General features: G+C 40.6%; 1 protein-coding gene across 2 annotated transcripts; it reads left to right on the top strand.

The window, feature by feature from the left end:
* Positions 1-401: 401 nt before the first annotated feature.
* Positions 402-23,798, top strand: LOC309715159 (GDNF family receptor alpha-4-like). Of its 2 annotated transcripts, none has more exons than XM_082548020.1 (8): positions 402-1,159; positions 9,380-9,646; positions 9,731-9,823; positions 9,933-10,302; positions 13,273-13,382; positions 13,894-14,028; positions 17,713-17,816; positions 21,306-23,798. In XM_082548020.1, the coding sequence occupies exons 1-8, from the start codon at positions 1,105-1,107 to the stop codon at positions 21,504-21,506; spliced, it is 1,335 nt and encodes a 444-aa protein (XP_082404146.1). In that variant the 5' UTR covers positions 402-1,104; the 3' UTR covers positions 21,507-23,798. The 2 variants fall into 2 exon arrangements, with proteins under 2 accessions (XP_082404146.1, XP_082404145.1); XM_082548019.1 differs by having other exon boundaries at positions 404-1,159; positions 17,713-17,849; positions 21,306-23,797.
* The last annotated feature ends 959 nt before the right edge of the window (positions 23,799-24,757 follow it).

The following is a 24,757-nucleotide window of genomic DNA, read 5'->3' as shown; positions in this document are numbered from 1 at the left end:
ATGAAAGACGGAATCGTGCAATAACAAACACAAGGGAGTGAAATCACCTTAGCGTTACAGGTGAGCAGTCTTATTTTAGTATTTCTGAATTCATTCCTCTGTGGATAACCACATTCCCCCCACAGATCAGCCACAGCACTGGAACAAATTAAGATCTCACAGTTCCACTCCTGCTATAAACTGATATGAATGGGAAAAGCCTGAACTGCAGACCAGTCTCGATGGAAAGGATGAGAGCTGTTTAATTTAAGGCAGCTGTGGAGGAAACAAAAAACCCAAAACGATTTATAACCGTGGACATATAGTCCAAACGGAAACAAAGGTTCGTCTTCCTCAGATTTCCTCTGAATGCAGCCTGGCATGGCACAAAAGCCTATTATAAGCGTCAAGGTCGAAAGCATTCATGTTCATTCACTGGAGCTATGCTTTGAACACAACCGACCATCAAAAACTAAACACAACACGTGAAGAGTTGAGTAGATTCACAGTAATGGTGCTAACTTTTTTTCCCCGTGTAACCTCAATAACAGATGCACGTTGTCCATAAAGTTGATGCCCATATTTTCCTTCTGGGACCCAGCTGTTCTCCCACTGGAAACATTTTCACGTCCCTTTGGCCACAATCGCTCGTTGCATTGGGCCAATCACATTGCGCCTTTAACAAGAGTTGCACCGTGCAGTCTCAGTCTGCTCTCAACTCTGGCTGGACAACTGTGGAGCTGCCAGGGAAGCAGAAGCGCAAACGCCACACAGCTGGGAGGTTACGGTACGGTGTGTGACTGATGGGAGCTTTGTCGCGATCAGCTGCAGAGAAACTTTCTTCTCTCTCTCTTTCTTCTTTTGTGGATAAATGATTTTGGAATTGGCGTCCGACAGAGATCAATATAACCGGGATCCGAAAAATAAATGGAACAACAAAAATCGCGAGAACTTGAATCGCTCCTGTTCAGTTTTTGCCAACTTTGTATAGGCTGCTAGACCATCCGATCAGCCTCAGTCAGTCAGTCCGTGAGGGCGCAGCGGCAGGGGAGGCTGGATGTGGCAGGAGACGGGTCACTGAGCTGCAGTGAGCCGGGTGCGAGTTTCCTAATCCCTAACTATCCAATGTCACCGGGCAGGATGATAATCGTTGGACTTCTGCTCAATGTTTTCTCTCATGGTAAGCATCACCTTTCTGATTTTGAAGTGAGATTTTAATCACCCGTTTAGACTGCCATATCGCGGTGTATAATGCAAAGCTGGGATCTTTTGGAAGAGATATTTTCTGACAGTACCGGCAACTTTAATAAGAAAGTGCATGTGTGTGCGGGTACGTGCGTGCGTGTTTTTCATGCAAATGTATGAACGAATAGCAGCATATTAGAGAGTATGAAGCCCCAAGCCGAGATACACACGAAGACACCGGAGCTAAATTTGTTTTGCTGATGTTCTGTTATTATTTTTGTATATTGCCTACATCTGTGTGACCCGAGCGGTAGCTGGCTTGATATTGAAATTCATAAAGGGAGAAAGACTTTTTGTCCACGCATGAGAAGGAGAATAAACGTTGGCTGGACGCAGGTTCATAAATAGTCTTGCATTGTATTCCAGGTTTAAGAGAAACTTTTGGGACAGCCTTCAGAATAAAACTACACAGGTCCACGAAATAATACAAAAGCTAGCAGAAGTTCAGATATTACATGTGGATGATGTGTTCAGGTCTGAGACAATAGACCTTTCTTCCTTTATTTCATAAAATGTGCAATGGAAGTGAATTTGCTGTAGGATTAAATCTGACATTCACAACTTAATAGAAGTAACAAAAGAGAGCATTTAGTGTCACAGCACGAGCAGTCATTGTCTTTTGTGAAGATCAACTCAAGAGAGACCTCTCAGCAATATCTGACATTTCAGCAGGCTCCGTGAATTTGCAGTGTGAACACACATTAAGCTTCTGCCAAGTGCCTTTATATTGTCTAAAGTCAATAATGTGGTCGGACATCTCAGTGGAGCGTAAAGCTTGTTGGTCTGTGGTTGCTGGTTTAGAGATATATCCATTTTGATCTTTCTTTTGAAAAATGTGACATGTACATCAGAGCTTGTGGCTCTTTACATGTCATGTATCTTGATCTATTGTTCTTGATCTAATGTAACACAGACCGCAGGACACACAGCCACCGCCCACCCTCTGCTTTTCACTGCACAAATGCATGCAAATAGTGTAATTGTTGGATTATGCTCCAAGTACAGGAGGTTCATCCTTCTCGGCATCCGGGAATGTTCAGATAACATCAGGTGAGGCTGCCCATTAGAGATTTGTATCATTAGATGATGAATGCTTTCTCGTGAATGTCAGAGCCTTCAGACACGCAGAACATCATAGTGTTTCAAGCCCACCTGCCACGCACTTAGGTGGAATCACACCAAGAAAAGCAGCTATTTTCAAGTGCTAATTAATCGAGATACGAATCATTACACATGCAAATTAGTCTGCACTGATGTTCACTTCTGACATTATACCTGATTGCAAGAGAAATTATTGGATTTTAATTTTGTTAATCAACGTCATTAAAAAAAAAAGTGTAATCGGTGGAGAATCTGGTCTCGGTGTTAATGTCGTTTTGGTCAAATCTGTTGTGGAGCTACTTTGTTTCAAAACGGCTGTTTGGCCAGACTTGCTGTTTAAATAGTCTGGCCCCTACGAACTGTATTCCATTTCATGCAATGTTATTTTTACCTTGGAATATATCCGACTTTGTGCAACTCGGTGGCCTCAACAATGGCAGTGCCAACAAGATGATGACAGTGGCCTTCTCAAAAGGTTTGTCACCAAGACTGAAGAGGAGAAAAACATCTATAGGTATAGATTAAGAATTTTCACGCCTTTGAACAAAAGTCCCGACTTTTAAAAGCTGACTTTAAAATCTATCATCTGTTGGGTCAAAGATATGATCTGATTCTCATTCTCTGGGTTATTTTTTGTATATGTTGTTGAATCCACGGTTCTTTCCTCAAATGAATAGTGCAATGGAAAGAAAGCCCACAAATAATGCATGCAATCACTTTGAATGTGGAAACACTGCATGTTTGCCAGCTATATAAACTGAAAGCTGGCTATTGTTGAGTGACATTTAACCCGACTTTGACCCTTTGCTGCCAGGCCCCTGAGGATTATCGCTAAAGTCCCAGTAGAGGCTGCAACTGCTGATTGAGCACTGCTATTTTGGTAGTTCATTTAGTGGATGTGATTGAGCCATAACACGGTTGTCACAAATTTATTAGGGCTTATTTTCAGGCTGTGTAAAGTTACCCACTTCTTAGGTGGACTAGTCTCCCTGGAGTTTCTATTTGGCTATTTGACTTCACCTCATGCACGCAGGTTTATCCAATTCTCAGCCTCTTTATCCTTCTCTCCGTGCCATAGGCATTTCTTTGTCTTCCCCTCTGAATGCTCAGGCATTGTCTTGATGTTCCCTGTGCCTGTAATTCTGTTTTGTTTAGGACGACAGCACACAAAAATTAAACTGGCAAGAAGCCCATTGAATATTCCTTAGATAAAAAATATGAAATTCCTCTGAATATGCATCTATTTGACATTTTGCATTAAAGGAGTCATTTTAATTAAAAGGATCACATCAAGGATAGCAATTAAATGTAGGTCTGAATGACACCTGGTTTCTCACTGTCAAGCTAAAAGCATAAAAAAGCCCCACTTTCTTAAACGTTAAATTGTGTCACTTATGTATGACTGGCTGTAATAGTCAATTTGTTCACGTGTGCACTGCATCTTGATTGCCGCTCGCACACACTTGATGGCACAAACAAAAAATCCACAGCCCGATGGAAACTGTCAGTGCTCGTGTGTGTGTCTGGCCAAGAAATGTCTTGGCACGTTGGAATTTAGAATTACATCAGGCAGCAGAAGGCAGAAGCCTGAAATATTCACACAGATCCAGACACCCTAGCTGGCTGATGCAGCACCTGATGCGTTTTACCTGGTGTACAGCGGAGGGATGCTGCCTGCGTGATGTGGCTGCACAATCCGCTGGCACGGCTCATTAAGTGAGACATTATCCATGTACTAGATGCACTGGGTAGCTGTTGATATCGAACATGAAATGATTATTCTTGTCCTCACCAGCAGAACTGTCGCCTCTGGATTCAGACAGCTTTACCTGCTGCTCAACAACTCACTGTCGAGCAGCTAATACTGCTTTGCTTACTCCTGACTCACTTACTGAGGGCCCCCCAGGCCTGGAGTCTTTCTTTGGGTTGGTACATCAAAAGTGGTTAAGCAAGTGGCTCCGTATGGAAGTTTTCAGCACTAGTGTTGTTATGTTGCACAAACTGAGGCAAAATGAAAGGTGAGGTGTTTGCCCATACATGCGAGGTAATTTAAACAAGGTGTGTTTTTTATTTAAGGAGGTGTGAAGAGTTGTTCCACAAACAGCTTTTTTGAAAAGAAGTTGGCAAATGATCAGATTTTTTGAAGACTGCACTTTTTTTTTTTTTTTAAAGTCAATGTAACATGTTACTAAACCAATCAGTGTTGTCCTCATGTGGCCACAGCTGTGAGAGCTGCTGGAAAAAAGATGGGGCTTGTACACTTTAGGTGTGGAAAAATTTGATGACTTGATAGGTTGTAGAGAATAAATAAATGCAGCAGGTAGAACTGCATGAAGTGACTGAAGGGGAAGAAGCTACAATGCAGAACAGAGAGGCCACAAAAGCATGTAAGCACAATGACGAGGGAGAAAAAGATAACGCAGTGTACTGTGGTTGCTTGGCTAATGTATGGTTGTTGTTGTGTTTCCTTGATAAATAATAACTTTGTTTTCAGCTTCTTTTGAAATGTTTTTCTTTGAGCACTAATAAGTCCCAAATACCCAGCGACATCTAAAGGAAATGCATATGCTTTGAAATAGCATGTTAAATAAGAGTCATCTCAGCACAAGTTCACATACTAAATAAGTCAGCTTTCCATTACAGACAAAGAAAACCAACTTTTGCCATTTCTTTAAGAGGAACTGCTCGACCGAGGCTGCCCAGGGCAGTAGCGAAACTTTGCTCGTAACAAAGAGAATATGTGCAAACTGTTAAGCATATGTTTAATGTTAAAAGAAGGCTTAATGTTAGAGGAGGCTGAGCCGATTGTTTGAATTTGCATAATTCTCAGTGGAAACGATTGTGTCAATAAGGAGCCACTGAAGCCTTAATCAGCACTGATCAACCATCTGTGTCCTTCCTGAGGAAGCAGCTCTGACCACACTGCACAGGGAACAGTGTTCAAATTACACATCATGATTTGAGCATAATGTTCTGCGGGGTATCCGCTCCCATTTATTAGTCCCATGTTTTGTTTTGTTTTTAGCATGACGTCTTGTGGTCAGTTGATGAGTTAATTTCATAGAAATACAATATCCCAGCATGGTTGTGGGTCAGCCCTAGCATGCCAACACTGTCGTCCTTTTAATGTGCCGCTAATGAACAAAACAGGGCTATAGAGATATTGAACATTAGCCTCATCGTTGTCATTGCAGCTATAAAACCACGGTTGAATATGTGGTTTAACTGCTACTAATAATTACCTAAACACAAGCTGACATCTTCAAGCTGCTATTTTTTTGTTTGTTTAAAGTCCAATCCTAATCTATATTTATTTAATGTACTCACTAGAAGGTCAAGAAGAGCAGTAAGTGTTTGTGTTTTTATGGTGGAATAAGTGCATTTTAATTATAGCTCTACTTTCCCTGACACAAAACTGTAGCTGCTGATTGTCAACAATTCCAGTTACAACAAGTAAAATCTTTTACGTGCACGCAGAAATGCATGAACAGGTCAGACAGGAATCCCACTGGTGTGCTTGTGAATGAGTGCACGTAGTAACACTTTGTGGCAGCCGTGAGCGTGTTTCTCCTTTTTCTCCATCTTGTTGCTGTGCTTCCATTTGCTCCTTGAGTCTGTGACTTCCTTCCAAGAAGTCCCTTCTGTCACAATCTCTGAGCAGATTTCACATCAGAGTCGCACTCTCCCGCCACGGTCTCCTCTCAAGTCAAATTACTGCCCAACAATCTGGACGCTCTACAGCCCATCCCATGTGTTTGAAAGGACGGAAGAGAAAATTGCCAACCCAGTTGGTCCCTCTGTGAATGTCGGTATGTGGTGTATGGTTTGACGTTTATGGCTTCAACCTTCATCAGCTCACAAATTCTATTAATCAGCCCAGTGAGAAATCAATAGAGTGCATTATGGCTCCCATATCGCAGTAATTAATCTCCCGCTTACTTTTCTTTCTATTTTTCTTTTTTCCTGAAAAACATAAACCCCGTGCTTACACCAACAATTCCCTTAATGCAGAAGTTTACTGTAGCAATTTGTCGTCCCAAAAAAACCCCCCATAATGTGAGCCTAGTGCTTCTTTATCAGCATAGCGTTAAATAATGCTAAAAATGAACTTCTGACCTGCACGCTGGACGAGGCATAAAAGAGCTGGTCTGGACTCCATAGAGGTTTTTGTTATCTCTGATGTATATGTGTGTTGGTATGCGCATGTGTGAGCTTACACCATGAAAGGTTCTCACAAAGTAAAACTGCTGATAGTCTGTCTTTATCGAATGTAAGCCTGAAGGAGCAAACACTGAGAAAGAATAATGAATAAACTGGAGATTATACAAAGCCTGCTAAAATTGCAGCTAAAAGTGCTGGGATGTAATACTTTGGTAGGATTATCGAGACGTCACGATACACAGATAGACAGGTAATCATCACCTTTGCTGTAACCGTGAATATGACTGATTGGCCTGTGTGTTACTATCCACCACCCCCACCTCACCCTATGGAGTCCCAGCAGTCGCTTTGGAAGTTTTCCTGCTGTGGCGATGAAGCATAGCTTCTGTTTATGATATGTCTCATGCCAAAGTGAGACGTGGACCTCATGTGGCGCCTGAGATTGCAAAACATGCAGCAGCAGAATTGGATTGCAGCCGCGCTTTGGGCCGCCAGTCAGCAGGAGCTTAATCGTAGTGTGTGACCAATCTAACACAATGCCGCGTGTGTTTGCATACGAGCTTATGTGATGTAAATGTTAATGTACTGAATCACAAGTATACATGTGTATGAAATGGGTACAGATATTTGTTAGCAGGCATGCATTAAGTTTTAAACATGATGATTTACTCTATGTGCAACCCAGTTTTATATATCTGCCAGCCTATTCATTACATGCACTTACAAAGTGACAGGATATAGAAAATTAATGAGCTAAAGTGGGAAAAGTGAGTGCATATTGCCTATCCAAGCTATTTTCCTTATAAGTCTCGAATGACTGTATATCAAGTGTAATTTGTGGGGACAATAATGTGTCACATTTGAGAAAATTAATTTCCTGAAATGCTCCTTCAGATACATTTTTTTGAAGACTGCTTTTTCTTTTCTTTTCTTTAAACAAATGTTTTTACTCTCTCTCGCCTCACTCGGCCTGCCTTTGGCCTTCCTGCATTGTGTTTTTTTTTTTTTTACTGAGCAGCAATCAGCATTATGAAATGATTTGTAGTTTATCACTCGCAGTCATTCGAGGCAGAACATTGCCAATCAAAATATACTTCATGCCTAATCACAATGGAGCCACGTGTTTTTTGTTCTGACATGTAGAGGAAATGTGGTTGGTGATATTCAGCATGTTTCTACAAATACATATACAGCTGATGCAAATCTTTAGCGTCCTTAAGTAGCATGTTTTGCAGGAGCAGCTGTATGAATGCGCACATAAGCTGGGGGAATATCCTGATAGTGGATGTTTCAATTCACTCAGTGTCTGAGTGTGATATCCAGATTGAGTCTCAGTGTGAAGGTAAAACTGGAAGTGACGTGCTGCATAGTGCTGAATAAATTGGTTTTGTCTCTGGCATTACATGTGGAGACGGTGTCTGGCATCAGTAAAAGCTTGTTCCAAATGGAAGGAACTCTGCTGCAAAAGGATTTGCCCTAAGCTGTTTAAGTGTCTTATAATAATAACAACAGCAGCGCAAGACATTCACAAGTACACATATCTGAACATAGCCTAATAAATACCAGTGTGACACATGTAAGAGGATGATAGTCAGGTTTGTATAATCTTTTATGTAATTTAAACTTATACATTTTTACACTGCTTTCACTGCCTCTCATAAACTTTTTTTTAATGATATTTCTATGCATGCTTGTTTATAGAAAGCTACTTTCACTTTTTGGCCAATTACTGTCACATAGGAGGGGCCAATTCCGGAAATACTCTCTTGGTGGTGGTTCAAGTATTTGCAGAGCAAAAACGCATCCAAGACTTGAGGGCTGGCTGTTGAATGGCATCCCTTCTGATCCAGGAAACTAGCAGATTTTTTTTTCTCACCACATGCCCGGTTGTCTTTTAGAGTTTCTTCCTAGTGTCTGAATGCAATGCAGTTAGGAAGCTGACTCCCAAACCCTCAAAGAAGCACTTGAACAGAAAAGTGTGGACAGATTTCTAAACGGACAATAACATTGATTTGACCCCCAAAATAAAAGAGACAAAACTTTAACTGTGTGAACATCCGGCGAAATCAGAAACCAAGGTGGGGAATCAATCTTGAAATTACGCTTCGGAAAGTTGTCAGCAGTAGTAATGTTGCGTTTAATGGGATACATCATGGGTGTATGAAGAGGTAGTTAATAGGATGAATCATCAAAAACATCAGTAGGATCCTCCACTAAGTAGTTTAATCAAACAGTATGGCAATGTTAATTTAGAGAGCAAAATCCTTTTGGTGTTGTTGGGAATGTAGAAGCTGAGGAAATATATGACTAACAGAAGTGGTTACTAAAGATTTGGCTAAGTTCTCATCTTTGCTCACTTAAAGCAAAGATGGTTAACTCTTAAGAGAGATGAAGCTAACTCATAGTATATGAGCTCCATCGTATTACAATTTGAGGTGAAGCATACTAAACAGCTTAAGAGGACATGCTGTAACTCCCACTGGTGCAAATATTGTGCTGAACAATAAACTGATAAAAAAGTCAAAGATTTACTTTTAAGTTGTGTGGGGAAAAAAAGAAACCAGAAGAAGAAAATTCAACTACGATGCCCACTGGGAAGACGAGGAAATAATTTGAAAATGATTATAGCCATAACATACTCCTGTAGTGTTGGTAAATTATTCTCCTTAGTCTCTTTGATTAGATCTGAGGTTTTGCTCTATTGCTCTTGTGTAGTTTCAATTTTATCTTCCTTTTTGGATATTATCATAACCTGCTGAGTGCCTATGGAGTGCACTCACCTGGCTCTGCTGCCTTAATTAAAGCCTATTTAGTACTGGATGGTGGGACAATAAACCCAGTAATGTTGGCAACATGCAGCTTTCACCACTTACGACATTAACCTTTCTTGCAGGTAGCGTGACAGTATCTGCATCCGTAGACTGTTTGGTGGCCGAGCAGGGATGCATCCAGGAGCAGTCCTGCATGGCCATCTATCGATTGCTGGAGTACTGCGCGGCCGAGGAAGCCGTGGCGCCCCTCAGGGCAGACGCGCGGTTGGAGTGCCTGGAGGCCCAGAACTCCTTGCAGCGCTATCGCCCCCTCCAAGTTTGCAAGTGTCAGCGTGGCTCTCGTAGGGAAGAGCACTGCCTCAAGGTCTACTGGACTGTGAGATTCGCAGGTGGGTTTGATGCTTGCATTTAATGTCTGTATGTGCTGAATTCTCAGCTGGGTCATAGATGTGGTCTTTGTTCTGCCTTTTTAGCATATGATGAGTATGAAGTGTCTCCATATGAAGAACTGAAGTTAAACCTGGTGAGAAACATCGAGATGTCGCGTATGGCCTCCATCATGTCAGGTAGAGATGAACGTTTTTGTGATTTTGCTCCCAAAATTAGATTTAGATGCCATTTTTGATTTTCCTGGGTATACATTGCTCTGTTTTCCTCCCAAATCCCTCCCCCCAGCTTCCTCTAATACTATGGATGGTCAAAACCAGTGCTTGAAGGCGGCACAGGACTGTGGCCTGTACGAGAAATGTGGCTCTCTGCGGTCAGAATATGTTGTAGCCTGCACCAAGCGAGCAACAGTCTCTGACAACAGCTGTAACCGCCAGAAATGCCACAAAGCCCTGCGGCGCTTCCTGGAGCGCGTGCCAGAGGAGTACAGCTTCGCTTTGCTCTTCTGTCCCTGCTCTGACACACTGTGTGGGGAGCGCCGGAGGAAAACCATCGTCCCGTCATGCTCTTATGAGGAGAATGTGAGAGGGGAGGAGAGGGCGGGCAAGCCCAACTGCCTCAGCCTTCAGAACTACTGCTCCAAAGATGAGCTGTGTAGGTAAGATGGCTGTTTGAGTAGACTGATGCAGAACATTAAGGGCTCGTCGTATGGACACAGAACAGAAAAAGCATTGAAAAATGAGTCAGAAATATTTGCAAAGTTAACCACAAAGTAATGATTCGACACAGTCCTCAAACATGGATACATCAAACACACGGTGCTGTCTTTTTAAACACTAGTGGCACCAGTGAGCTGCATTCTGATGAGCATCTCCCATTTTGTTAGTATCAACAGAACTGCTGCAAATAAAATTTCCCCTTCACTGATGAATGAGTTAATTAAATAATCTCTCCCCTAAAGCACAAACATGCAGTCCTTCAAGGGTGATATGTATGAGATACACCCCCCGGATTACTAGTGAGGGGAATAAATGTAACTAAATGTAAAGTGAATGGAAGCTGTAAATGCTTTTTTGATTGACAAAATTCATCCACCAGGTCTGCTTTTCCCAGATGTGATTTAGCATGTCATTCAGATGATACAATCCAAGATGTCCTGAACATACCAGACCCACTGCACGACCCTTGCTTTTGGACTTAAAGTGGAATTAAAAGCTAATGTTGTCCATGTCCACTTGTGCCACTAAATAAGCTCTGACCTGTTGGTGCATGGACACAAGATATTTTGAAGTGTCCCGTGGTGCCTTTGAGTCCTGTTCTGGCCTGTGGTAAGACTTGATGCGGTGCATCTTTAGATCCCAATTTCGATGCTTGTTTGAATTTGAATGTGGGAGGTTTGGAGGCTGTGCTGTTGATTTCAGCTCTTTGTATTATTCTGGGATTTTCCTGAGCAGTTTTTGTGGTTTTTGGGGAATATTGTCATGCTGCCAACAGAGAGTGGTATTGGCATGGGGGTGCTTGGTCTGCAACGGTGCTCAGGCAGGTGGTAGATATGAATGTTACATCCATATTAATGCCAGGACCTGTGGGTTTTCAGCACATTGTTGCATTGTAACTCAAAGATTAAAGTCTCGGAATATAAATATTTTACGCCTTGAATGTACCGTATCCTTTCTTGTCTGCTCGTAGGGAAATATAAGCAGGTGACAGGTCCTGTGGGGCCATAACCACTGAGGAAGCTTTTTACAGATACAGAAGTGGGAGCAAAAGATTGGACCAGTTTACTTCCAGTGACTCAGAATTCAAAGCTACATCGCTGCTCATCAGGATGATTTGTGAGGGCAGTTTTTGTTCAAGCGCTGTCTACTTATTGTTCTTAAATGGATATAACAACACTCACCAGACGCATTGTTAGGTCCACTTGTTCACCTGCTTGTAAACACGAGGATGTAATCAGCCATTCACACGGAAGCAGCTCAGAGAAAAAATGTTGCATGCTCTGATGAGTCTCAGTGCTGCAAAATTCACATGACATTAACAGAATAAAAGCATGATTCTATCCTGACTTATATCAACAGTTCAAACTGATTCAGTTCTCAAACTGGTTTCTTGAACATGACATCACTGTATTTATATGACCCATCCGTGGTGGAACAGAAGAGTCAAATCATGGATGCGCAGCTGACAAATCTGCAGCAACTGTGTGACGCTTTCATGCCAATATGGACCAAAATCTCTGAGGAAAGCTTACAGCACCTTGTTGAATCTGTGCCATGAAAGATTAAGGCAGCAGTGAAGACGAAAAGGGGGGTACTACCGAATACTAGCAAGGTGTACCTAACAAAGTGTCCATAGAGTAAACTACTTGAGACTTAGTAGACGGTGACGCAACACTCACACTTTCAATATACAGCATTATGAGGAACAAAGAGATATGAGGTTCTCAGGGGCATAATTTTCAGGGGGGTTAGGGGGGGTAATGACCCCCCCAATAATCAGACCCAACCAATATAACCCCCCCAATAAAATTATGAATTATCTTGCATAAATAGGCTGTTGATTTCCTTTACTCATTTCAGTTATTACCAGCAAAATAGCTGCATGTTTAATCATATGGGAATTTACCCAGATTTATTTATTTATTTAGACCGAGATCTTGACCCCCCCAATGTTCAGCACAAAGTTACGCCGACGGAGGTTCTCCTGTTTCATTCCTGCTGACATGTGTTACTATACTGCAGAGTGTGGAAACGGCACCAAAACACACCTCACATCATTTAATGTACAGTGTTATAGATCTGCTGTTGATTATTGATAAAAGCTTTGAATGATGCAGCTGCAAATGACTGTATCTGTGCACATTTAATACATTAACTTCATTAGCCTGGCGATACTTTTTATATGAATGAATGAAAGCTGAAAAAGAAGATTAAGTAAAAGAACAACTGCAAGGCCAAACAGCACAAAGTGCATAAGAGAGAGTCGTGGGAATTTTGAACTCAAGAAGTTGTCATCAGCAAAAGTTTTAAATTTGAACTCCAGCTTTAAATCAGTGAGTCAATAGACTCACTCAGATTTTTATACAAAAGTAATGAAGCACAACAATGCTTCATTACTTTTAATTGCGGTAGCATCAAGCAGTCTCTTTGTCTAGCGTGCTAACCTATGCAGCATTCTAGAAACAAGCAGCGGGTTATGTTTCAGTAATGCACACGGCATATGGGCTGCACCTCCATTGTGGAAAGGGTTGATTGCAAACCTAAAAGACATCATCTACCTGCAAAATGTATGGTTTGCACACCTTTCAAATTATCTGTCAGCACTGACAATAACAGTGTGTGCATTTTTGCAGAAAAGAAGGTGGCGTCAGAGTGCTAGAAAGCTACATTTTTTTGAAGCTTTACTAAAGTACCAGGCAGTTTTCATGTATCCCTTTCTCTAGTGGGTTGAGCTCCTATACTATGTCGTTGTTTGTGTTGCTTTTGTTGTTTCCATTCAGCACAACCCTGAATCCCGAAATGAAATTGTCAAAACACTTTTAAAATGCACACTCTGTTTCTCTGTGCTGACACATGAAAAACTGTTTTCTCTTCTTGTGTGTGTGTATGTGTGCGCGTTTGTGTTTCAGATCCCGCTTTGCTGATTTCCAGCATAACTGCCAGCCCTCCCCTCTCTCTGCCTCTGGCTGTATGCGAGAACGCAGAACCATGTGCCTGAAGGCTTATGCTGGACTCATAGGTGAGACGGAGGAAAACAAATTAAAGAGGTGGAAGAGGCTGAAAGAGTGTATAGCTCAGAAAAAAAACCCAGACAGAATCTGACAAACAGAACTTCCTCCAATAGGTGTTTAGCAGCGATATTCGGTATGTGTAATTTTCATTATGCAAAATAAATCTACAGGGGTTCACAAATGGTCCTTAGCTGCTACTCTTTATAGCATCACTTATAACAGCGGCAGCAGATTCAAAAACAGTGTTTCCAGCAGTTCACCAAAATAATGTGGGAAATATTATTTTCACTCATTCCTCACACTCAAAATGTAATTTTGTGTACCTGAAATTATCAATATCTAGAGCTGGGAACCTGGTGACACCATACCTGCAGGGCATCTAATACCGTTAGTAGTCTGTGTCTTACCTTTCATAGAGGTGTGTGCTGAAAATAAAATTCTTGGTCTGAAGGAAATATGATTTTAAAAGTTTATAAAGTTGTGCCTGCAGTATAACTTTGGTCTTCTTTCTATAACCAGGAACCATCATGACTCCCAACTACGTGAGCAACAGCAGTACAGAGGTGTCCCAGTGGTGCACATGCGAAGGCAGTGGGAATGAATGGCAGGGCTGTCAGCGCATCCTGCAGATGTTCACCAACAATATTTGTCTGCGTGAGTACGATGTAATAAGGCTGGGAAGGGAAGGCAGCACAGCACAGTTTTACAGCTTTTTATCCAAAGGAAAAAAATTGATACCAGAAATGTTCTAACAAAAGCAGTACTCACAACAGTTTGTGAGAACCAAACAGTTCAAGACAAATAAAATTTAAGATCTGGGATTTTCCTCTAGTACACAAAATCTCCGTCTCTGTGTCTCTGTCTTTCTCTGCCCACTCCTCCTACATGATCAGGAGTTAAGCGTCCAAACGTGGCGCACAGGAACCTCTTAGGCACCTTAAGGTTCTTATCTATCTCAGAAATTATGATGTCATCATGTTATCTAGCAACCAGCTAGAAATGGGCTAAAATGACTTGTGTTTAGTATTTATGCATTTATAAAAATTTATAAAAGCATTACATCATTTTTACTTTATGACAGCAATAACTAATTCAAATCCACAAAACTTAAATTATTATATATTATGACACCATGCTAAAAACCACCTAGCAACTGCCCAAAATGACCTGTATTTAACATTTATGCACCTATAACACCTTATGTAAGCTTCATGTCATTTTAACTTTAACATCTCATTTATATCCACAAAAATTCAGTTATGTAATATATATTGTGACACCATGAGGTTGCAAGACAACCGCCTAGCAACAGGGTATTGCTGTCTATGCTAAGAAAATATTGTTTTTAGCATTTATACACCTATAACACCTTATGCAAGCATCCTGTCATTTTAATTTCACAGCAGTGACATTTCATTTATATCCACAAAACATCAGTTATGTATTATATATTGTAACACCATGAGGTTGCCTGGTAACCAGCTAGCAAAGGTCTAAAAGGACCTGTTTTTAGCATTTATGCACCTATAACACCTTATGCAAGCATCCTGTCATTTTAATTTCACAATAACATTTGTATATATCTGTAAAAACTGAATTATACATTTATGTATTATAGTGTCATGATGTTGCCTAGCAACCACCTTGCAATGGGCTACAATGACCCATATTTTGTTTGTATTTATGCAACTACAACTCCTTATGGAAGCATCATGTCATTATCATTTCACAGCCATCAGGAATAGGCTAAACAAAGCTGTGGCATGAGTATGTCCTGGTCATTCTGAGAAAATAAAAGTGTGCATGAACATTCAGAGAGTCAGGTGTGTTTCAAAGTTTCAGTTTCAGGAAGTTTAAACTTAACTAAGGAGACTGTAAAAACACAACTTGAAGAAACAGTGTACCTTTTTGATCATTTACTGTACGCTTATTGACATTCACATTTGAGGATTTGGTAATATATGTTGATTTTATTTTTAATAGTATTTTTTTCTACATTTTGTGTTATTTGAAGGAGTTCTTGTAAATTTAAATGGAAGCACAAGTAGCTGATGCAGCTTACAAATCAAAATTTAAACACACTGCTCATCTTTACGCTAAGTATCTTGTATCTGACAAATCACCCTGTGTCAGCATAATGACCGAGGAAATGTTACTTTTTAGAGTATTATTTAAACGAATGTAGGCATGCTGATCTAAGTGAGCATTTTAAATGTGCATGAACACAGAATTCAAATTAGGTGGGTCATAATTGATGATTGAAATGGCAAACCATTGAACCATAATGTTTTCTTATAAATAAATCAGTGGCAAGAGACATCATCCCTGGTGTGTGGCTGGCTGCCAAATGTGAATCTGATTTCCAAGCTTTGTGGAGTCAATAAATCCTTTCACTAAATCTGATAAATATAATGTGGCTTCTTGTTGAACTGTTGCCAAATCAGAATGGCTGGAAGGGTAGTATCTCATTTTGCTGCTGTGTAAGTATAAAGAAAACTGTAAAAAGTAAAAAAAAATTAAAAAAATTGCAGTACAATACAGTAGAAACAATTTTTACTGATGTACTGTACTCTAATAAGAGAGCAAGAATAATTGTTAGAGGCCAGACACGTTCTCTTAAGTAAAATATGATCAAACATTAAGTGCTGTCCAGCCAAGAATCAGTCAATACATGTCTAGTATACACAGCAGTCATTGGTCACCTGCATCCAATTATTTGGGCTTAAGATAAAAGTAGCTGAGTGAACACGCAAAAGAAAGAAACCAAATGCAGCATATACCAAATATTACAATGACTAGTTTCAAGGATGTGCATTTTATATATCCCACCCTGTAGCCAATGTCTGACAGGTTGAAGCTAGAATATCCCACAGCAAAAAATATTCATGTTTATATAAATATAAATTTAAAACATTACACCGGTAATATTTTTAGTGCAAAAAGCAGCATAAGAAATGACTTAAAAGTGTTTAAGCAATAACTGGAGTCATGTGAAAAAGAAAGTTTTCTTAGCACTCTATGTATTACTGTGAAAAACGAACTACACTATCATTTTCTCCATAGGAATTAACAGGATAAGTAGCACCTGGGTGTTGCTAATCTTGATTAATTCCTCATCAGCACATGTGAGCACCTCTAAAAAAGGTTTTGGTGGTTTGCTGGTGTGGAGCATTCAGGTGTGTGTTTATCTTCCCAGGAGTGGACATCCAATAAATTCACCCGAAGGTCAGACTGTGCAGCGCTCACAGAAACTGCACAAAATCAAAGAGCTACATCTTTTACTCTACGGGGCTCATACTAAATGTTAAAGTTCATGACAGCACTATTAGAAAAAGCCTGAACGAGTGTGGCTTGTTTGGAGGGGTTACCAGCAGGAAGCCGCTTTTTTAAAAAGAGAGACTGACAAAGTCATACAGAAAACAATTACTTTAAGTTACTACTGCTACAGTTATCCCTACAACCTGGATCACAGGATACCATGCAGTCCTGTGAAAACCTTCTCTTTCACATGAATATACTTACATATACGTACAAGTATTTGTACAACCACTAATGACTTCACCACAAATACAAACAGTTGCAATATTAATTTGAATATTTTAGTATTTTATTTACTGTCCTTCAACTATCAGTGTGTGAATGGGTGGATGACTGGATATGTAAAGCGCTATACAAATACAGGCCATTTACCATTTATCAGAACTGCTTGGTAACATGTGGCATGGACCCAGCTAATTTCTGGAATAATTGTTCACACCAAAGCAGATATTTTCTTGTCTTTGGCAGCCGGGAGGTTCTCTGTGGGATTTAGCTAAAATAACATTTGGAATGTGTAGAAGAGATGTGAAATTAGATTATTTTCATCCCATTTTATATGTAGGGAGCCAACAGAAATATTGTACAAGGTTTTGACTTAAAGGTGGCATTAAATGAAAAGTCAGGAAATTTCAGTTATCAGAACTCATGCCAAGGGATATGTGGGTATATGTACCAATTTCACAGCAATCCATCCGATGGCTGATGGAAAAGGCTGAAGCACGCAGAGAAAGTTCAAGTAGCCACAGGTAGAACTTTACACGCAGAGGTCTCAGAGTAGCAGGTTTGAAAACAGAACCTTCATGATTTGAGGTGAATGTGCTAAACGGTGCACTACCGTGCCACAAAAACAAAAAGCAAAAAAGAGAGGCTCATATCTCATGCACAGTTTTGCACAGTGTTTTCAGAGCTAATGGCTCTAACTATGCTTAGAAAAGTCACAGAAATTTTTTTGGGTGATGCTTCAGGGATGAATAATGATGTGAAGCTAAAGAAGATTTCCCCTGCTGCTTTTGTTTTTAGGCAGTGCCATCAGCTCCATGGGAATCTCCGCACCTCCTCCTGTGGAAAACTCTCCCATGCCAACTTCTCAGCCCTCCCCACACGTCTACCAGGAGAAGGTCCACGTCAGTATTAACACTCTTCCTGAATTCGACAGTGTAAGTTGTCTGTGCTCTCTGCGCCATATGCTGGTGGTACCAGTTCAGCTAAAGAGGCAGTCGCCTGTGTATCAGGTGATAACACCTAAGTGGGACTATCGCAGTGTGCCGGGCTCCGGAGCTCCTTGTATAAACTCAGATTACTTCCCTCCCTCTCTCTCCTATCCACACCTCTCATTGTGGCCTAGGATTAGCCGTAGGTGTTTGCAGTAGCAGACTCAGCCCTTACTTTTAATATTCATGTATGCACACCCATCTGCTTCATAGTCTCCATTCTCTCACTAGTTTAATCCTTCTAATTCCTCATTTTCTTTTCCTCCTATCCCAAGCCACCCACCCTCGTAGCACAGAAACTCCGCCGCTAGTAGATTTAGAAGACATCGAGATGCACAGTTCATTTCTGGAGTTTCACTGAAAAAGGTCAGATTATGAATTCTCGTGGATACACCAAAGTGAAACTCTGCAGCATCACTCCACATCTCCTTTGATGCTTTTATCGATGCACTGATTTGAGAAAACCTGAATGAAAAAATGGATAGATGACTGTGCTACAAGTTTCCTTCCGTACTTTTAATGCAGTGAAATGCCAAGACCAAAAGTAAAACCCAAACTAAAGTAAGGATCCGAGGTGAGGACTCAGTCTCTTTCCATTCAGTGTGCCCTCACAACCCTCTGTGGCTGTGTTTGAATGGAGGCTTCGCTGTAACTCAGGGCTTTCTCAAAGGAAAAATATATAGCACAGAAAGTCATACAGCAGTGAGAGATTGTTGAATGTGAACTCTTGAAGGAGAAGTTGTGTAAAATGTTATCTGGGTTATTAATATTAAGCTCTGCTTCTTTCTTATTTGTACAAATAGCTTTAAACAATCCACAGAGAGCAACATTTTGTGAATAACCTAATATTTTACTGAAAAAAGATCACACCCAGGTCATCAGTAGATGTTGCTCTATGGTCAAAAAGTGAAAACCACTGCTTCTGTACGCTGCTTCACATCAAAAGCATAGACCAGAGAAAGCCCAGCATACATTTATGTACTAATACTGAGCTAATGTGGGAGTTTTCTGCCTGCTGACTTGTCCTGACTGTGTAAATTTTCATTTTCACGTTTTATATTCTTATCCATCACATAGTTCCATGGTGTGACATCTCATTTGTCCCAAATTTTCCTGCGGCATAAGGCAACGACCCCAAACATACAGCCAGACTTTTAAAGAACTATCTTCAATGAAATGATGAAACAAAAGCCTGGGCAGAGCTGATATAGCTCCCCGGGGACCTGAAATACAAATACAGTCAAAAACAGATTACATGAGGAAACAGAAGACATTGGAAAAGCCTAAATAGCAAGATCCCTCATCCCAAGTGTTCATTTCATTTCATTTATTTATTCATTTTCAGGCACAACAAATACCTATATTGAACATAAAATACACAAAACAAAAAACAAAAATTGCCTGAAAAAGGAGTGGGACGAAGAAAATGTTGGGCAAAATGTGCACATTTACCTCAGAGAAGTGCTGCTTTTGACTTTTTAAATCTTTTGCACGACAAATTGGAGATTACTGGTGGGACTCCTAAATGTGATTTTATAGAATTTCATTAATATTAATAATGGACCAGGCTTACTAGAAGTCTTGGGTTCTTATGATCCTCATTTTTACATTTAAATTGTAATTTTTGGAGTGTTACTAATCTGTCAAGGACAGCTGGGTTATGTGCTTCATCGTAGTTTAACTGCCTATTTGTACTTTAGGTCATAGAATTTGAGTAGAAAGCCTTACAGGTTGTAGCGCACCTTATATACATGCTATATGCTATGTATCAGCAATGATCATCTTTACAGATTCGACTCTGTGTGTAGACTCCCTCGCTGTGGGGAGGGGCTGAAAGGCAAAAGAGGGCAAAGGTCAGTTCTTTTGCATACCCCAAATATCTTTTCCTCCTCTGGTTTAACTCCAACATCGACAATCAGGCTAAGCAGTCACACGAAGGTGTTTGTTAACTCAGTGAGGCAATCTGCAGTTTCCTAATTTAGCAATGAGAGGCAGTGTTAACAGCATGTGACCAATCAGCCAATGACAAACATGGAAAGATTTACTTGCACAAACCTTTGAAAAATATGGATGAAAACAGAATTTGGTTTTTGTATAAAAACAGCGGTTCAACCAGTAATTATATTCAGCCTACACCTGCCAATCTTTATATATGCTGACAGCCCTGTCTTGCTATAGTGGAAAAGGCAGGACTTACCTTGGACAGTGCGAACACAGAGAGACAGTGAACCATACACTTGCACATTTTACGTCATGTGAAGGACAAATATATTACAACTGCAATTCTCCCAACTTCCTATTAGCAAAAGTAGAAGTTAAAGTTTACTTTTATGGTCTGATGGTCTTGGTGTGTTCCATTTTTCTATTGCAGCAAACTGAAAACTGTCAACAGTTGTACTCTAACTATTATTAGGTTTCAGTAAGGATCCACAGATCAGCACCACACATCTCCTTTTTTCTTTTGATACTGAGTGGAGCAGACAAGAGAGTGGTAGCTTAAAGAGTAGATAAAAATCATTTATTCACAATAAAAAATGGATCATCCCAAAAACATTAACGATAAAAAAGATAAAACATTCAAATTTACTTCAAGCTCATGGATGTAATAGCAAAAATATGGAAATACAGGACATAAAAATATAAAATCTTACCAAATCAAATGGTGAGCAGAATAAAGCTGTCAGGCAATTCAGTAGATATAAAAACTCCAAATCATAAAACAGTATTTGCAACCACAGAAGAAGAAAAGTTTCCCCGGCTACAGCAAAGGAAGTTGTTTTGGAAGCTAGTGCAGCACTTGTTAGTCCTTTGGCATGGGTCTCCACTCTGGGGGAGGTGATTGCTCTGAGGTGATTGCTACAATGATCAAGTCGCTTACTGCAGATTTTTTTGTTGCTTCTTCCATTTTTGACCTCGTTCTACCTCTTAAGCACTCACTATGCTCAGGGCGACAGTGGCTCACCAGTGGCCGTTCCCTCACCGTGGCTTCCTAGTTGCTAATTTTCATTCCTGTCTGTGGTTCTCTCTTCTCAGCTCCTCCTATAACTGTGTATCTGTTGCCCTGCCCGTTTCACTTCTCTGACATCCTATAGGTCCCGTCCTGGGGGTTGACCTTTTTTTAAAATTTAAAATAGTGTACAAATACCATTGAGAACTGACAACAAAAACACACATCTATATATACACATATAGATAGATAGTTTCAAGTTGCACAAACAAAATGTACTTTCTGTCTTTTGTTAACCTAAAAGTCATGTCTTAGCTTCCAGGTTTTTTGCCTTTAGGATATTTTTACATGTGCTTTAGATTCTGGGTTAATGTAGACTTTCTCTTCCTGACCTCTCCTCCATGCTCCAGCACACATGTTAATTGAAAGAATCGCTCTTCCTGTGCTTCCCGCAGATGGAGGACAGCGAAGAAGAGGAGCAGGAGGAAGAGGCGAGCGAAGAATTCAACGTCATTCCGCCGTATTCCGAGAAGGACTCTGACACAGAATCGGGTGCTAGAGGGAGCCAGCGGGGAGCAGCTAACCAAGCAGTGCCCGTGTATCCATTACTGCTGCTGCCTGCGCTCATCATAGACTGGAAGTGTTGGAGCTACTGAAGCCTCCATCTCATTCTCCACTTACATTTTACACTCGCTACTGCTGTCAAATCCATCTCAGCACTCAGAATGGACCTCAGAGGACTGTCATCAAGAAGAAATGTAAATACTCATAACACTTTTTCTTTCCTTTTTTCTAGTTTTGTATCCCAGCATTTTTTTCTATCTGTTTTTTCCTCTTGAGCCTCCTCAGATGTTAAAAGATATCTGTAGCCCCGCTGTATCCATGTTGTCTGTGCTCAAGTTGTCTCAAATGAAAGGAAGGCAACAGCACGAGCAGATACATGAGAGCATGGGTGAATTGAGAGGTTTTCTCTGGGCAAATGCTCCATCTAGAGCTTGCTTCACACTGAAACCCCTCTTTTACCAAGAAGCACATTGCCCAAGGCCACATTCACTTTACTTGCTCCCAAAAACCATAACCAGTCTACTCCACTGCAACCAGGCATGAGCATGGCTTTTGATTTCTTTTTCATGACCCATGTCGCATCCGTTTCTCTGCTGCCCCTTCGGCTCTTCCTCTCCCTCCTTCGTACTGTGGTAGAGTAAGATAATCCACTTCACAACGAGCTAATAGGGAGCCGCACCACACTTAATCTGCTTTGTACCACTAAAAACGAAACACTTTTGGCAATGGCTTCATTTTAAAAAGTGATGAAATGTAAAACCAACGCGTTGTCGCGTCGCATACAGTTCTTTGCGTTTGGCGCACCGAGTCACTCTGCTCCCTTTCTTTTGTTAACACGCCACTTAGTATTATTCCTACCGCAGTGAGTGGCTGCGAATTCAACCACAGGCAAAAGTAATGAGATCAAATTCTTTTGTAGAAATGACGAGGAGAGAAAAGCAACATAAGCAATTACAGCACAATTCAAATTGCTCAGCATGCAGGGGAAGTCTAGAGTAGGGCTCAGGGGAGGAAAAAGCCAATTTACTGCTGTCATACCCTCTCACTTCTTTTATCCTTAGGAGATGTGTTTTTAGTGCGCCTTCACCATCATGCACTGTAGATGCTGCGAGAGCGAGATGCAGCGATAGAGACGGACACAGGAGGCTGTAAAGCCTGCTGGCTGCTCTGATCATTGAGCAGCACATTGAGCCATTCTCTCTGCCTGAAATATCTTTTGCTGATGTTAATGATTTTTCCTCTTATGGCTCATTTTCTTGTGAAATTATGCAGCTGCAGGGGTGTAGGTAAAGAGAAGTATAGTGAAGCTTTTTAAGAGGGGTAAACTTCTCTGATTTGATGATGGGTTTCCAAGAAGTAGCTCTGCAAAGAAAATCACTCCATGGTTTCTCACTAGTCATAAACCGCTATAGCACCAATTCATTGTAATTATGAATTCATGTTTTTAAGAAAATAATATGTATTGGAGTAATTGCATTGATGGGTGACTCGAGACTGCGTCACCAACATCTGCTGGAGTTGTTTATTAATATGAAGACTGAACTTTGGATATGTCTCGACAGTGTGAAGGCGTAAAGGAGACGCTGGAAGCATATAAGCTCTGTTTCCCTGAGTGCCAGTCTATCCTATTTCAAAGTTTGGGGAAGTTAAAGTTCGACTTTGAATGGATGTTGTAAGGCTAGTGCACCTGCAGTGACTATTACTGACTGTAGGGCGAAATGACATCATGCAAGTTTTTTGACCACGTACTTGTTGAGAGCAAAGTTTTGAAGTATGACTTCATGCTTAGCTGGTGTCAAGAGAACATAACCGGACAGAAGAAGTGAAGTAATAGTCTGATTTGACAACCAGCAGGTATTCACATTTATGAAGCAGACCGTGGAGGAGGCGTGCCGCTAATGACAGAGAAACATCACCCATCACAGCGTTTACGCTGCAGAATCAGCCGCAGCGAGCTCTTAAGCATCCAATGACAAGTGTCAGTAATTGCATCCCGTGCACTCTGGCCTTAACGACTTAATGTGAGTTTACATGTGTATCCGCAGGTTTGTTTATATTTGTAAACTATGTAAAGTAAACGTTTACATCAGCTTACTTTCCATGCATAAAACTGAGATATTAAAGAAACTGTAACTATTCCCCAGACAGTTTGTATGTTATATCATGGATGTGGTGAGGCTATGTACAGTACTGTTTCAATGCTTGTAAAAACATACCAGACATGCTGAATAATGCTGACCTTAGTGTGTATTAACTGTGTAATTTTGTGACATAGCATAAAGTGTTCCAGTTTGTTAAAAAAAATCAAAATAAAAGTCATGTTGGAAATTGAAAAAAGTGCTTTTGAATGACCGAGGAACGACCGCTGTGGAAGGGCTTTTTGGTCATTTATAATGTAAGTGAACATTAAATCAATTAGTTGGGAAAATAAAATGTGTTAAAGTATCCAGTTATTATGAGAAAGCTCTAAGGTTTTACTTATTGTGAAACCATCAAAAAATAATCTGGTCGTTAACAAGTCTTCAAATTAGGGAACTACAACCTCATAAGAACTACAAAATCATGTTATTATTTATTTAACAAAACCTAAGCCAAAATGCATTGTGTGAAAATGAAGTATTCCCTTGCTGCTTCCACAGGAATTAAGAGGCTAAGTAGCAGCCAGGTGATGCTAATAAAATGCACTTGACTGATCATCAGCTAGTGTGAGCACCTCTATAAAAGCAAGTTTTGGCAGTTTTCGGGAGCATTAACGTGTGTGGTAACACAACGCCAATAAGGAAAGAAGCAATTGTTGCCGCCCATTAATCTTGTATGGGTTATGAGGATATTTCCCAATCATTTAAAGTTCATTATTGTACAGTGAGAAAATTCACCCTAAGGTCAGATTGTGCAATCCTCACAGAAACTGGAAAGAAACCAAGGGTTGCAGCTCATATCCTAACAGGGCCTCAGTTAGCATGTTAAATGCTAAAGTTCATGACAGTACAATTAGAGAAAGACTGAACAACTGCAGTTTGTTTGGAAGTGTTGAAAGCCTCTTCACCCTAGAAAGAAGAAAAAGCTTAGGTTTGCAAAGTTGCAACTAACCGCAAGACCTCTAGAATAATGACTCTTTGGACATGCACGACCAAAGTGGAGATGTGTGGCCATAATACAGTGCTACATTTGATAAAAACACAAACACAACAAATAAGCACAAACGCCTCATACCAACTGTCAAGCATGGTGGTAGAGGGTTAATGATTTGGGTTTGTTTTGCAACCACAGGACCTGGACACATCGGAGTCATTAAGTTGACCACAAAGTGCTTTGTATATCAAAGTAGGTTGTCTGTCTTACA

Source organism: Aulonocara stuartgranti (genome assembly GCF_965226115.1).
Source record: "Aulonocara stuartgranti genome assembly, chromosome: 10".
NCBI lineage: Eukaryota > Metazoa > Chordata > Actinopteri > Cichliformes > Cichlidae > Aulonocara > Aulonocara stuartgranti.
The sequence above is the reverse complement of the archived record's forward strand: the minus strand, read 5'-3'. Positions and strand labels throughout refer to the sequence as shown.